At 50.7% G+C, this 15,815-nt stretch overlaps 1 protein-coding gene across 1 annotated transcript; it reads right to left on the reverse strand.

The window, feature by feature from the left end:
- Positions 1–234: 234 nt before the first annotated feature.
- On the reverse strand, positions 235–14,806 carry TXLNA (taxilin alpha). The gene is made up of 11 exons (XM_084785864.1): positions 14,650–14,806; positions 13,922–14,096; positions 12,745–13,083; positions 10,925–11,016; positions 9,858–10,028; positions 6,677–6,871; positions 6,203–6,322; positions 5,918–5,992; positions 5,291–5,383; positions 4,225–4,320; positions 235–3,452 (listed from the first exon to the last, which is right to left on the reverse strand). The coding sequence occupies exons 2-11, from the start codon at positions 14,088–14,090 to the stop codon at positions 3,129–3,131; spliced, it is 1,674 nt and encodes a 557-aa protein (XP_084641990.1). The 5' UTR covers positions 14,091–14,096; positions 14,650–14,806; the 3' UTR covers positions 235–3,128.
- Positions 14,807–15,815: the final 1,009 nt, after the last annotated feature.

Raw genomic sequence — 15,815 nt, forward strand, 5'->3', positions numbered from 1 at the left:
TGAAATTTTAAAAAATTCTATTAAAGTCCTTTGATGTTCTATGCCAAGTGCAAACATAGCATAAGCAAACTGTGAAGGTCCTGAACTTATGGCTACCAGTAGAAGGCAGGGCAGTCTGGAAGATGCAGGATGCCAGGACACTGCCATAGCCACTTTGCAGACCTAGACAAGTCTATTACAAAAGAGGAGACAAGATGGATCCAGAAACATCAAATGCTGATTAACAGATACAAGTAAGGCAATAGACTATTTAATGCGGTGTAAAATACATCAATATCAAGTCCCTGGCTGTTGTGAATACCAAAAGTAGACTGGGAAGGGGAGAAAGAGGAAAAGAAAAAAAGAAAAAAGCTGTCAGCACAACCTCCAGCAAGTGTGGGTGGCAAAGGAAAGTTATTATGGGGACAGAGGCGGCCCTCCTACCCCACCCGACAGGAGCAGCAGCCAGATACCATCAAGCCTCCAAGTGGGAGGGCTGGAGCAACTCTCAGGCAGCCTCAGCTTCCTGCAGATGCCGCCTGGGCAGCTCCACTGGCCTCTGGGGCAGTCCTGACTAGGAACACCATGATTGGGATTATATTGTTAGATAACCCCTATTTGTAGGGAAAAAAAGCATTCTTATAGAAAGTGCCTGAGCTTTGCCCATGGTCCAAAAGCCTCATAGAAAACAAAGATAAAATAAAAAGTGCTGCTGACTGGCAGACACGAAGCTCTCAAGTGGACAAGGACCTATCACTGTCAAAGGCATAGCCAAGGCCCCTTAGGCTCTAAGCCATACCCACTGTGGCCCTCTAGAGAAAAAGCTAACAATCTAAGAAACCAGCACAGCTCTTGGTCCTAAAATGAGGTCACATGCATGGGACTCACCTAAGTGAGGAAGGCAACAGCCCTCACTCAGACAGGCCATCTCCCTGCAGCTGGCCCAGGCTCCTGGGCTGACTTTGGAAAGCAGAGCATATGTAGTGACTGTTAAGATTTGGTCAGCGTTGAGGAAGAGACTGCCACCCACACATTGCTCTGGGTGCTAATAGTCAAGGTCCTACTGACACTTTAGCCTCCTAGCCTACCACAGAGACCTAACAGCTGTAACCCCTGCACAGGCTTTAAGAGGTAGCTAAGTGAGGCAGGCCAATTAATGTGGGCCACAGCAGGCTTTTCCGTTTTTTTCTTTTTGAGACAGTTTCTCTATGTAGCATTGGCTGTCCTGGACTCCCTTTGTAGACCAGGCTGGCCTTAAACTCAGAGATCTGCCTGAGTGCTAGGATTATGGGCGTGTCACCATGCCCAGCTGGCTCTTCCATTTTTCAAGGAGGCAGAAAGATGCCTTATCTCTCTCTATACCTGTGGCCTAGCAAGCCCCATGGGTTAACAGTTCAGATCTCAGCCTGTGAGAGCTGTGAGGCCTTACTGCAATAGGAAGAACACTGATTTCCAGGGGAAAAGACCTTGGGAGAAACTCCACAGGAAAACAGATCCCAGCTGGAGATGGAAGAGACCTCAACACTCACCCAGCTCCTGGGCACCGAGTGAATAAATATACCAGGGCATGAGCACTTGAAATGGTGCCCAACATGGGAATGGGGGTATTAATTTGTAATTTCTGGTCTTAAAACACATGATTATAAGCATGTGATCTCTCTCAGTCTTTGACTTTTTGGTTTTGGTCTTGCTTAAGCCCAGACTGGTCTGGAGGTCACCACCTTGTTGAGCTCTGGGATTACAGGAATATACCAGAGCCAGCTCAATCTCAATGTGTGTATGTGGGGCTCAGAGGCTGGCTATGAAAGATGGCAACTTGCAGGGTATGCAATACAAGAAGCAAAATTTCATCCAACCTCAGTCTCTGGGCCACTTAGCTTACCGACGCTGAGACTGATTGGAAAGCCGCTGTGGACACTGGCTAGCCCCCGGCAGGTGTGTGGACAACAAGAACTTCTGCAGAGCCCCCACAGAGCGCGGGCCCAAGTCTCTGCAGCTGTCTGGTTCTTGACCTAAGACACCTGGAGGCCCAGGCGGAAGGAAGGAAACGCCAAGGATGCAGGCAGCAGAGCGGTCCTCACAAATTGCTCATCTAAGTTGGGAGGGGACAGGAGCAAAAAAAGTGCCCATAAGCGAAGGAGCATCTGGATCTAAGGCCCTTGTTGGCAAGGGGTGCAGGGAGACGGTGACAGCAAACAGTGGTAGCCTCCCAGGCTGAAATCCATGGGCAAGTTTGTGGCAAAGCCAGCAGAAGTCTCTTCCTTTCTCTTAATCATGGCATCGTCCCAAACAGGACACCTTGGTACCCACACAGCAAAAGACCCTGACAGGCTGGTTCCAGTGGGGCACTGGACGCCAGGCACCTGGGACCACTGGCACAGTATCCGCCTTCCCTCCTTTGGAGACCTTTACTATGAACTCTTACGCAAAATGAACAAAAATATAACAGAAAAAAAAATCCTTTGGGTGACCTTCTGTCAATCTTTTGTGCAGACTAGAGGCACCTGTGCGTGATAAGGCTACTGAGAACTGAGAAGCAACACTGGCCTAGAACCGGAGCTAGCAGAGGGGAGCGGTGCCCAAGGGGCTCCTTCCCACACAGGCGCACCCTCAGCTTCCTTGTCTTGGGCAGGAAGGAAGCTCACCAGCAGCTGTTCCCCACAAAGGCTCTGCCAGGAACACCACTCCCAGGTTAAGAGAAGCAGTAGAACCTCCAGGGCAGTGACAGGAGCCAAAACCACCCAAGTTTTGCTTACAAAAAAAGAGGAGTCCAGGCCTCAGTGTTTTCACTTGTCGCGAGCTCTGAAAAGGGCCAAGAGGGGTCTGAACCTCAAAACCAGGCAGGTACAGACGACATCTCCTGAGACTCTTCAATTTACAGGAGTCACCAACTTCATCTGTACACCCAACCCTTGATCAAAGTCCACAGTACACCCACAGGTGTTAGCTATGTAACTGCATGAGGTGTTGTTGCACATCGGCCCCATCCATGTAAGACTAACCCACAATATTCAAATTTGCAAGTGTCCAATGCCCTCCACGTCAGGACACTCTGGCTTCAGCACGGGCTGCTCAGCGTGGAAGCCTTGTGTGGACCAGGCCTGACTGGGCTGCTGCTCCCTTCCAAGCATGCCCAAGCGCCATCATCTCTAGGCGGTGGCTGAGGTAGGCTCCCGGGGCCCTGGCTGGCCTATTTCTCTGCTTGGTGCTCCAGGGCAGCCAGGAGCTTCTGTGGCCTTTGGAGAGCTGGATGGTTGAGCCCCAGGCCTCTCAACACCTTGTTCCTTGGAAGCAGTGGCGGCCTCTGGCCTCCGTTCAGTGCCAATGGCAGTGGGGGCGGCCTGGCCCCCCGCAGTCAGGTCCTGCACCCGCTTGTTCAGGTCATTGCGCTCTGTCTGCAGTGCTCGGCACAGCTTCTCCAGCCGCTGGATTTTCACCTGCAGGCCTTCCAGCTCTTTGTCCCGGAGAGTTTTCTAGGTAGAGAAATGGAATATGCAGTGAGACACTCATTTCTTCAAGTTTGGGCAGCCTAAAACCAAAAGCTGGCCACTACCGAACCCAGCGCTAGCTCAGGGTGTGACTCTGTCGTCAGATGAGGTGCTCCTTTACTGTCTACCAGCTGACCATGGCCGAACCCTTGCAGCTTCAAACTTTCAACTGTTCAATCTCAGGTATCAAATGAAGGTTCAGAGAAGCAACAAATATGAAACATTTGGGAGAACTACTCCTTGCAAAGAAATTAATTAATTAAAGTAACAGGGGCTGGAGAGATGGCTCAGAGGTTAAGAGCACTGGCTGCTCTTCGAGAGGTCTTGAGTTCAATTCCCAGCAACCACATGGTGTCTCACAACCATCTAATGAGATCTGGTGCCCTCTTCTGGCCTGCAGGTGTACATGCAGGCAGAACATTGTATACTTAATAAATAAATAAAATTTAAAAAACACAAAACAAAACCCCAACAACAAAAAACTGGCTGGCAATTGCTGCCACACCACTGTTCCTGTCTTGTACACTGCAAGCCACAGTGACAACTGTCTCCAATGTGACTACACCAACCACTAAGTACCATGCTGACTGACTGTCAGCTGTCTGCTCCATTGGGTTCCACCTGAGCCATAGCCTGGTGCGTCCCTGCTAAGGGCAGCAGCCAGTGCTGTCAATGCACTTGGATAAACAGCCTGGAAATGCAGTGTGCAGGTCACTGACAGACCCAAACTGTCCCCAGCCAACTGCTGTTCACTGACCTCTTCAGCCATCTCCAGCAAGGCTTTATTGCTGCTCTCCCACCGGGAGCGATACATGGTGGTTTCTTTCTCCAGCTTCTTGATCTTCTTTGTCATCTGGTGCACCACAGATGGAAGGAAAAGGTCAGAGCTGGGCAGTCTTCACATCTATGCCAACTGCCAGCCTCAAGTTACAGAGACCACTGAGGGACCAACAACACTGCTTAGGAAGGGCTGGAGAGATGGCTCAGCAGTTAAGAGTGCTGCCTGCTCTTCCAGAGGTCCTGAGTTCAATTCTCAACAACCACACAGTGGCTCACAACCATCTATACTGTGATCTGGTGTCCTCTTCTGGCCTGCAGATGTACAGGCAGGCAGAGCACTATATACATAATAATGAATAATTAAATCTTAAAAAATAAAAAATGCAGGTTTATCCCAGTACTCTGGAGGTACTGTGGATTAAGAGTTCAAGACTAGCCCACTCTACACAGAGAATTCCGGGGCAACCAGGGCTATGTAAAGAGACCCTGTCTTGCTGGGCGTGGTGGTGCACACCTTTAATCCCAGCATTTGGGAGGCAGAGGTAGGTGGACCACTGAGACTTGGAGGATAGGCTGGACTACAAAGGGAGTCCAGGAGTCCAGGGCAGCCAGGGCTACACAGAGAAAGCCTGTCTTAAAAAAAAAAAAGGGGGGGGGCTGGAGAGATGGCTCAGCGGTTAAGACCACTGACTGCTCTTCCAGAGGTCATGAGTTCAACTCCCAGCAATGACATAGTGGCTCACAACCATATATAATGTGACCTGATGCCCTCCTCTGGCCTGCAGATGTACATGCAGGCAGAGCACTGTATATGTAATAAATAAATAAATATTTAATAAAAAAAAAAAAAAAGGCCACTACTAAGGTCCAGTACAAAGTGCATGCTTTCTGCTATTTTAATTTCAGCATCAGTAAAGAAATCAAACCAAACAAGGCGTGAGCCCTTTAAGCAACTCTTTATGATATATGAACTGCTCCTGTGAGTGCACCGAATTAAGTGGCTTGAGCCTCCTCTTGCCCAGGCCTGAACCCTCTGTGGTTACCTTTTCCATTTCCTGTTTGAATGTGGTGAACACTTCGCTGCTTTTGGAAAGCGTATTCTGGAACTCCTCAAACTTCTCTGTGTACAGGGCAAGCTGCATGAGAGAAGCACAGATGAGGCTGGGTTTCTCTGAGGGCACCTCTGGGCAACACAATTCAGAGATTTCATTGGCCCTTGATAAAACCATTCTCCTGAGATACCATTTCCTAGTAAAACAAAACCGAAGCCATGTACATGAAGGATGAGCTCCAACATGAGAAACCTTCAGCATATGGAGACATTCTTCTTGTAAAAACAAAACACACACACACACACAAAACCCAACAGCCAGGGGATGGTGGCACACGCCTTTAATGCCAGCACTCAGGAGGTAGAGGCAGGCTGCTCTCTGACTTTGAGGCCAGCCTGATCTACAGAGTGAGTTAGTTCTAGGACAGCCAGGGCTACACAGAGAAACTCTGTCTGGGGAGGAAGGGAAAAAAAAAAGTCACACACACACACACAAGCCGTGGCTGAAACCAGCACGCCACAGGCACAAAGCCAACCCAAGGGTCTTGTTTTCACTCTCCTGGAGATGGGCCCTTGTAAAAGTGTCTAGGAAAGCACAGGTCGCAGGTTCTAGCCTCACCTGCTGCTTTAAGTGGGCCTCCTGCTGCTTCATCAGCTCGCACATCCTCTGGGACTCCACTGCTTCCTTCAGGAGCTATTTCAAGACAGGACCCAGAATCTGTCAGGCGCGCCTGGGTGTGCGTGGACTGGAGCCACTAAGGCCCCGCCCTCGCGTCAGTCTGCACGTGCAGCTACTGGACTGTGCAGGCCAACCTCTCCCATCCATACTAACTAGATTCCGAGCTAAGGCAGGAACAGCCCACCCTGTGTAGTCCCCACCGCAGCCCTGGGGCCCGAGCCTCACAAACTCCTTCTCCCGCTGGTGCCGCTCCTCTGCCTCCTTCAGCATCTCCTGGGCCTGCTGGAGCTTGGCGTCCACCAGCTGCTGCTGCAGGTCCTTATGTTTGAAGACTTTGTCGATATGCTGCAGAAAAAGTTATTAACGAGGTCTGCTTGTCAGGGGTTCCCTTTCAAGGAAACCCCAACTCCAGGCATTTCATCCAGTCTCATCCTGATGCCAATGTCCCTGGCAGGCCTCCTCCTAACCCCCGATGGGTCTGACATGGAGCTAGGGTGAGGACACATTTCCGCTCTAGAAGGGAAGAGTCTACGATGTGGCTCACACACCAGAGATAAGCAGCAGGGTCAAAGCTTTCTTCCCATTTCAGTTCCTTGTCTATGACTAACAAATCCTGTGAAGAGCAGCAAGAGGCTGCAGAGTGCTGCCCCACCCGCGGGCCCCCACCACAGCCTCACAGGCGGCTGGCCGCCATCTTACCTCTTCACGAAGCTCGTACTGCTCAATCAACTTCTTGAGTCTCTCAGCCAGCTCCATATTCTCCTGGCGCAGCTTGGAGTTTCGCTCGTTATGCTGTTCCATCTGCAGCTGAATGTCATTCAGTGTCACCTGGAAGTGTGACGTCACCTCTTTGCGCTTCTCCTCTTCCTCACGGGCTCGCTGCACACCTTCTTCCTACAGAGAGAAGCCAGCCCTGGAACTATCAGCCGTAGCTCTAAGCACTGCCCTCCTACCTAACCAGCCCACAGTGTGCCAACAGCGCTCCTGGCCCCGCAATGGGGGAGTGCCTCGGCCGCGGGATGCCACACAGCAGGGCTTCGTAAGGCGCCCTCTGTAAATCAGGTGTTATCTAGTGACCCTGCCCCTAGAGAGACATGTTGAGCGGCACTGGGAAGCAGCTTGCATCTCCTGAATTCCTCTTCAGTTTTAGTCCCTCTTGTTCCCCACCGAGAACAATAGAAAGTTTAGTAATATTCAGGACTGGCAGAGTCATGAAAAATTAGGCAATTAGTTGGGCATGGTGGCGCACGCCTTTAATCCCAGCACTTGGGAGGCAGAGACAGGCGGATCGCTGTGAGTTCGAGGCCAACCTGGTCTACAAAGCGAATCCAGGACAGCCAGGGCTACACAGAGAAGCCCTGTCTCAAAAAACCAAAGACCCAAAACAAACAAACAAACAAACAAAAATTAGTCAATTAGACATTGTTGATGGGATTATATTGCCCCCTTGTTGGGCGGCAACCTGGAAAATTCTATTAATATCTAGTGCTGCACCCTCTGACCCAGCCATTTCACGTCTAAAATTTAGTCAATACATAAATCCCACACCACACAACTGGTCAAGAACATGGATGGACGGACACACATTCCTACGTAACAAGAATTTTGTTTTTGCTTTTTTGAGACAGGGTTTCTTTGTGTACAAAACCCTGGCAGTCTCCTAACTCATTTTGTATACCAGCGTGGCCTCGAACTTGGAGATCTGCTTGCTTCTGCCTCCCAAGTGCTAGGATTGAAGACATGCACCACACTGGGCAAGAATATTCAATGAAGTTCTATTTGTAAGTGAAACATTATAAGTAAGTGGTGGTAGCTGCCTTTAATCCCATCACTTGGGAGGCAGAGGCAGGCGGATCTCTGAGTTCCAGCCAGCCTGGTCTACAGAGTGAGTTCCAGGACAGCAATATCAACACAGTGAAATCCTGTCTAGAAAACAAAACACGCCACTGAAAACGAGCAAAGTAATTACAATATGTCCTCTGTTCACATATTGATACATAGTGAGCTGCTTTACACAAAGATTACATTAAGATCTCAAGGACTAACCTCTGGGATAGGAGCTAAGCAAGGTGTCAAGAGTGTTGCACACATGCATGAGTGTGCATACACACGTGCAGAGGCCAGAGGTCAAGTATCATCACCAGTTTTTCTTTACCTTATTATTTATTTTTTAAAGAGGGAACTGGCTGTCCTGGAACTAGAGATACAGGTATGAGCCGCCTCACGAGTGCTGGGCACTGAACCTGGATCCTCTAAAGCAGCAGCCTACGCTCTAACCACCGGGCCTTCTGTCCAATCCCCACACCCTTTTAAAAATAATTATGTATTTTTTTACTTAGGTGTATTTAGGTGTCTCTGGGAATATATGCCACACGTATGCAGGTGCCCAGAGGGTATCAGATCCCTTAAAGATGGTTTGTGGACAACCTAACGTGTAGAAACAAAAATAGGGCCCTCTGAGAGACTAATACACGCTGTGAACTACTCTGGCCCTCCAGACCTTCTTTTAAAATACCCTCTCTCATCAAAGCTCCAACCTGCTAATTCAGCCAGACCAGCTAACCGTGAAGGCCAGTTCCTGCTGTCTCTAGCTCCTAGCACTGCAGTTACAGAACTCTGTGCATGGCGGACAGGAACCCAAACCCTAGGGGGTTGTTTTGTTTTTTAAAGATTTATTTAATTATTATGTAGTTAGTGTTCTGTCTGCATGTACACCTGCAGGTCAGAAGAGGGCACCAGATCACATTATAGATGGTTGTGAGCCACCATGTGGCTGCTGGGAACTGAACTCATGACCTCTGGATGAGTAGTTAGTGCTCCCTGTGGCTGAGCCAATCTCTCCAGCCCCCCAAACCCTAGCTCTTGCACTTGCAATGGGCAGCGCTCTCTTGACTGACCCTAATGGTCCATACAGGCTTATTTTGCAGAGGACCCTGGGACCTACTGTGATGCTACCAGGAAGCGGAACCTTCAAGGTCTGTTGAAACATCTGAGGTTGCTGGAAGCAACCTGGCACCTCCTGAGCAGTTTCGCTGTACTGTATTTTCTGGTCATATTCTGTCCCCCTCTTCCTCATCACAGATCTGAAAAGCAGTAGGGTCCACCAGTTCATGGACTAGAGCTTCTAAAAGTGTGGGTCAAGACGAATTCTTTGGTTTCTTTCTTTCTTTCTTTTTTTTTTTTTTAAAGATTTATTTATTATGTATACAGTGCACATCAGATCACATTATAGATGGTTGTGAGCCATCATGTGGTTGCTGGGAATTGAACTCAGGACCTCTGGAAGAGCAGTCAGTTCTCTTAACCACTGAGCCATCTCTCCAGCCCCCAACTCTTTGGTTTCTTAAAGATTATTTTTATTTCTTTCTGCAGATGAATGAATGCTCTAGCCACATGTACATCTGCATGCCAGAAGAGGGCATCAGATCTTTCCTGCCTTTCTAAGCTAATTAGCTCGGTATTTGCAGAGGGAATACTGACTAGTGCAGCAGGGGACTGCTATCTAATTGGGAAAGATTTTGGCTGTGGCTTCTGGACCTGGAGACAGACAGACAGACAGACACCCACCCACACAGAGCCAGTTGCAGGACTGAGCTATTCTGTCCCCAAGCTTTTTATTTTTTATTTTGGGTGGGTGGTGGTGTTCCAAGACAAGGGTTTCTCTGTGTAGCCCTGGACTTGACTTGTAGACCAGGCTGGCCTTGAACTCAGGTCTGCCTGCCTCTGCCTCCCCTGCCATCACTCCCAGGTTTTGTTTTGTTTTTTTCATTAGTCTTCCTCCCTATGTAATCCAAGCTGGCCTAGAACCCACTGTGTGTCACAGGTGCAGCCAATTCTAAGACGAAATCAGTTTAAGTCCAGTGACCACTAGCTGCCCTACCTTCAGGGACCTGTTGTGGCGCTGCAGCTCCCGGCACAGGCTCTCCAGCTTGCTCCGGGCCAGGACGGCCTTGCTGTGCTCCCCGCGCAGATGGTCCTTCTCCTGCACCAGCTGGCTCTGCTTCTTCTGCAGGAGCTTCATCTGCTTCTGCGAGTTCCGGTGCTCCTCCAGCTGAGAGCAGCAGGGCAGTGCGTGTCGGGAGGGAACCATTCCTAGGCTCTGGAGTCCCCTGAGCTAATCATCCCTCGCTCTACCCATCTGGTCACAACAGCTCAGACAAGAGCGAGCTCACAGAGCAGCACTGCCAGTGTCACAAGCCCCTCCCAGTAACTTCTCAGATAAGGGAAGGCAGCAGACCTCAGCTTCACTCTAGCTCTGACTCCAGATACCTCAGGCCACCACCACACGGTCCAGACTTGCTGCATCTCCAAACCCTAACAGACAACCGATCTACCTGCAACCCATCCAGGGAGACTGTCAGCACCGGACAGCAAGAGGCTGTTGTCTGGGGCAGCACAGGCCTAACTTTGTCACTCCAGGCCAGGCCCGCCACCGTTTCCTCAGGTGGTTCCAATCAGTATCCAGTCCTCTACTCCTGGTAGACTGCCCACCTACTGAGCAGTCACTCCGCTCTCCTACCTGACCCGCCGCCTTCTGTTTTGAGCCTGAGTTGGATCACGCTCCTAGAGCTAGCTTGCACTTTACTTAGACCTGAGCGCTAAGGAGGAGAAAGGACAAGGGCTATCACAAGGATGGGAAATCAGAGGCCATACTTCAGAGAGACGCATGTAGAACGTTATGACCACGCAGTATCCAGGCCTGCCACCTGATAATGATTCCTGATTCCTTGAAGAATTTACTTATAAAGTTTCTCCTCTTTGGTCAGCCTTTAATTGACTGACTGGAAACTTCTCATTTTAACAGGTAGGGGTGGGAGAATTTAAAAAAAAAAAAAGTTAATAGGAATTAAGCCAAACACCTATTCCTGCACCCCAACCCCCTACCCTGTGTAGCCTGCTGACTTTACAAAGGAGAGAGGGTACCCGGCTGGAAGGCGGAGGACTGACCAGCTCAGCATACTTCTTGCACAGTGCAGCCAGCTTCTCCTCTGGGGTACTCAGCGTGTTCAGCGTCTGCATCAGCAGAGTGATCTCCTTCCCTGGAAAGCACAGGGAATAAAGGTGTGCGCCCACTTCTCGGGGCTCCTCTCTGCCCAGGCGGAGGGCTCTGCGCGCTAGGGCAGCTTTCCCTGTTAGGCTACTGCTTCATTATGAACGGGGACCAGCTCAGCCCTGCAGCTGAAGTAGTGCCCATAGAGCCACTGACAAATGCTCACTAACTGAACAGACTGTTCTTTTTGGTAAGCAAAGCTAGTGAGAGGAAAACCTATCTGAAACCATTATCAAAGGAAAAAGGCAAGCCTGCTGAGAGATAAACCCAGGGATCCCGCTTCAGCACAAAGGTCCTTCTGATGGGGGGGGGGGAGTCTTTAAAAAAAACAAAACAAAACAAACTTAAGCCAGGCGGTGGTCGTGCACGCCTTTAATCCCAGCACTCGGGAGGCAGAGGCAGGTGGATTGCTGTGAGTTCAAGACCGGCCTGGTCTACAAAGTGAGTCCAGATAGAGAGAAACCCTGTCTCGAAAAAGCAAAACCACCACAACAAAACAAAAACCAAACACAAAACAAAAGGCCTGACATTCCTTGAGAAACTAGCCGACCTCCTGTAAACAGACATGGCTACACAGCTATGTTTAAAATGAATGTCTCTTTCATATATGACCCAAGTTAGGAGAGGTAACAAATGGAGGGAACAGGGACAATGACATGGTTATAGCATCACCTAGCCTAGACTGTCTTTTTTATTTTTGAGACAGGGTATTACTATGTAGCCCATGTGGCTTTGAACTCACCGTCTTTCTGCCTCTGCCCCTCCTGATTAGAGGCTACACCACCACAGCCAGCTCAGTCTAGATGCTAAATTCATATTACCCATCCCCACCCGTCAAAGAACTAGCATTGCTCTCTCTCTTTTTTCTTGAGACAGGGTTTCTCTGTGTAGCCCTGGCTGTCCTGGACTCACTCTGTAGAGGAGGCTGGCCTCGAACTCACGGAGATCTGCCTGCCTCTGCTTCCGAGTGCTGGGATTAAAAGTGTGGCGCCACCACGTCTGGCTTTGCCTGTTTCTGAGGTGCTAGGAATAAAGGTACATGCCTTGTGCCTGGCCGCCACTGCCTGTATCTCGTTAAGGAAGCCTCGCAACTGCCTCCCTTTGGCTTCCACTGTGCTGGGCACAGATCAGATTCCTGAACTGTCAGGCCTGGGAGGCTCAGGAGATCAGCAATGAAGGCTACAGATGCAACCGGTGGGCGGCTTCTGCTTGGTTTCTATGATTTCAGCTGCCAATTATTCAGCCAGTCAGGTGAGAGCAGCAGGGGCTAACCAGGTGAGAGGCAGCTTTTCAGATGAAATGGGCCCTCTCTTGATTCTCAAGAGGTCCATAGCTTTCCTGGCTTATGTTGACATCTGACATTTCCACCTTGGTGTAGCCCAATTCGGCTGCTGTAAAAAAGGGGAGACTAAGACCCAGGAGCGATGAGCACATTCAAAGTGATGCAACAGGCTGAACGTAGTGCTGCCGGGTGGTACAGCGCCTACTCAGGCCTCCTGCTGTCTGGATCCTCAGTGAGAAAGGTGGTTGGATTCCTGCCTCCATCTGCTCCCAAGGCCAGGAGGCCTTGCACAAGTGAGTTATCTCAACAGCTCAAAGCTACAAGCCTCTATTCCTGCTTTGATTGAATCCTGACAGAGCAAGCCGGCCCATGAAATGACAGGCCTTACCACCCTCTACCCCACCCCACCCCGCCCAGTACCTGCCCCTCACTCACCCAGACCCTTGGCTTTCTTCTTCTCCTGTGGCCTTCGGTGGTCTCGGTCTCCGGCCTCATCACTTGTCCGGATCTCTTCTGCGCTGGGCTCCCCCTTAGCGGCCTCCTTCTCACCATTGACGACTGGGGTGCCTGGCCCAGGCTCCCCATTCCTTGCCGCATAGGTTCGGGACTTGTCCCCTTCTTCTGGCTCTGTGGGCTCGCCCTGCGCTCCCTCCTCACCGGGGCCTCCCTGGTTGTTATCCACACAGTACGTACTCAGAATGTCCTCCAGCTGCCGGCTCAGCTCCTCAGAGACGTCACAGAGGGCCCCGGACTGAGCTGCTTTGGCTCGAGCTCCTACAGCAACGAAGATGAAGACACAGAAAGAAAATAAGATGGTTAAACACTGGCTTGGCTGTTCTTTTTCCTTAGGTCCAAATACACTAGTTTGGGTTAAATGTCTCTCTCTACAGAGCCCTGGCTGTCCTGGAACTCACTATGTAGACCAGGCTGACTTCTAACTCAGAGACCTTCTTGCCTCTGCCTCCCAAGGGCTGGGATTAAAGGCGTGCGCTGCCACCCTCCCAACCCCACTTTCCCCCCCCTTTTCTTTGAGACAGGGTTTCTCAGTGTAGCCTTGGATGTCCTGGACTCACTTTGTAGACCAGGCTGGCTCTGAACTATCTGCCTGCCCCTGCCTTCCTAGTGCTTTTAAACACTTTACTTATAAGAAAACGATACGATTATTTCTTACTAACTCGTTACAACCATAAAAGACAACTGTGTTTAGCACCCCTGCTCCAGGGAAGGTTGGCAAGTAGTAGAAACTCCCCCTTTAATATATCTTTTCTCACTCAAAACCCATTCTTGGTCAGTTTTATAGTTCCAGAGACGCCTCAAGCATAAAGGACAACTGCACCCTCCCCTCCACACACACTGGCAAGTGTTTTCTGGCTTGTGGGGTGCCTCATTTGATTTGTCATTCGGTTTAAGCCAGTCAGAGCATGCTCCCAGGATTCCGTTCTGGGACGTTTCAACACCTCCCCAGGCAACAAGAGGATCGCACAGACTGGGTATTGTTTCATGGTTATAGTTCCTCTTTTCCTGGGTAAACACTGGCGTCAGGAGTAAGGCCTGCCTGAGAGAAACTCCTCCCTCTGCCCTGGTGGAAAAGCAGAGCGCTGCTGGCACACACCCTCCGCCTTCCCAGGAGCCTGGCTGCTGGAACCTTCAGCAGCTTCCGCCGCAGGAGCTGTCGGTCTGGACCGTCCCTGGGTTGCGTCCGCTCCGGCTTCCCGTTGCCCCGGGCTGCTCTTCGGGTTGGAGTGTTTGGCAGGCCCATTCTTTTTGTCTTGGTTCTTCATTGTGATCTGCAAGGCCAGACAAGGGGCAGATCCTCTAAGGACACAGTTGCTGTTCTCTAGACTTCAAAATTCCCCCCACAACCTAAATCAGAGATCTCAAAAATCAGGCGTTCGGAGCTTCAAACAAATAAAGCCGGACTTGGCCGGAGACTCCAAGGTGGCCCCCGCGACGGCTCTCAAGAGCTGGCCCCGCAGAGAGCGAGGGAAGAGGCCTCCTTTCTCCCGCAAGCCGCTTCCCACCACCACTCGCCTCCCTCTAAGCTGCCGGAGCTCGCGATTGGCTCAGCGCCGCAGACTGACGTGGCGGGATGCTCCAGTGGCGAGCGGCTCCCCGCCCCCCAGGTCCCACGTGGGACCCCCCACTCCGCAGCCGCGCGCGCGGAAGCCACCCCTCGCCCCGCGCGCCATCTAGTCCCACGGCACGCATGCGCACCGCGGCGGCAAGGCACCCCCCCCCTTCCTCCCCCCCCTCCCCCCGCCCCGGGGCACGAAATTAGTTCTTTCTCTGCCGCCAACGCGTCCCGGGCCGCAGACCCACCGAAGAGCTCGTCCCACCTACCGCCAATAGACGTCCTCACGGCGGACATCCAACCCCGTACCCCGACTCTAGCCGAGAACCGGAAACCCCGGGGTAACCGCTGCCAGCAGGACCGCCCGCTCCTGCCGCAGCCAATCAACAGCAAACGCTGGCGCGGAGCTTGCCGGGAATAACGAGGCCACGGAGTCTTTGGAGGCGGGAGTGGGAAAGAACTATGAGGCCCTGCATGCATTGCGGCGGGGCACAACTCCCGCGATGCAATCGAAAAGGCTCTTTACACGTTGGTTCGCCAAACACCCCGAGGGTCCGAAATTATGTCATTCGGTCTAGAGATCGCGTCTGCCTCGTTTCTAGTGCAGAAGCTATGATTGATCCTTAAACCTGGGCACTCTGCTCTTTTTTTTTTTCCAATACATTTTTCATTAGTCCCAATGTGAACATGACTGTTGCTAGGACCTCTGTTTTTGTTTTTGTTTTGTTTGTTTTGTTTTTCGAGACACTGTTTCTCTGTGTAGCCTTGGCTGTCCTAGACTCGCTTTGTAGACCAGGCTGGTTCCGCCTGCCCTTGCCTCCCGAGTGCTGGGACTAAAGGCTTCCGCCACCATGCCCGGCTTCTAGGACCTCTGAGGACATGAAAGAAAGATAGAAGGCTGAGCTGAGAATTAGAAGATATTTATTCCATGCATAAACCACTAATTTGTTATGTGCCTAGCGTTCTTTCCCTCCTCTTTTCCAATAGAGGGGTTTATAATAGTTCAAACACTTAATATATTCTTTCTTTGTGTTTAATAGCTTGGTCCTCATAATTACTTGGAGAAAGTACAGAATAATATGTGATTTGAGAAATATAGGACAGTATGGAAAAGCTACTGTTTAAAAATACTTATTGTTTATTTGAGACAATGTCTCATTATGTGTGGCCTTGGCTGGCTTGGAACGCTCTATTTAGAACAGACTGGAACTGGCCTTGAACTCAGAGATTCGCCTGTCTTTGCCTCCCCAGGGCTGGGACTAATGGCCAGGGCTACCATGCCCTGTTAAAGGCTAAATACTTTTAAGTGGTTATAACAGAGTCAAAGGTGAAAGCCTGGCACCAGCACCCATCTTTTTGTTTGTTGTGTTTTGTTTTCGCTGTGTAGCCCTGGAACTAGCTCTGTAGACCAGGCTGGCCCTCTAATTCAGATCCC

This window comes from Acomys minous (assembly GCF_964271855.1).
Source record: "Acomys minous genome assembly, chromosome: 6".
Classification (NCBI taxonomy): domain Eukaryota; kingdom Metazoa; phylum Chordata; class Mammalia; order Rodentia; family Muridae; genus Acomys; species Acomys minous.

What these genes read in the sequence shown, in the direction of transcription:
- TXLNA (XM_084785864.1), bottom strand. Translation starts at nt 14,090, where the DNA reads ATGAAGAACCAAGACAAAAAGAATGGGCCTGCCAAACACTCCAACCCG. An exon ending in GCCACAACAGGTCCCTGAAG is followed by an intron (nt 6,872 to 9,857) that starts GTAGGGCAGCTA and finishes TTCTCTCTGTAG; the next exon opens with GAAGAAGGTGTGCAGCGAGC. An exon ending in ACCAGCGGGAGAAGGAGTTT is followed by an intron (nt 5,993 to 6,202) that starts GTGAGGCTCGGG and finishes GTCTTGAAATAG; the next exon opens with CTCCTGAAGGAAGCAGTGGA.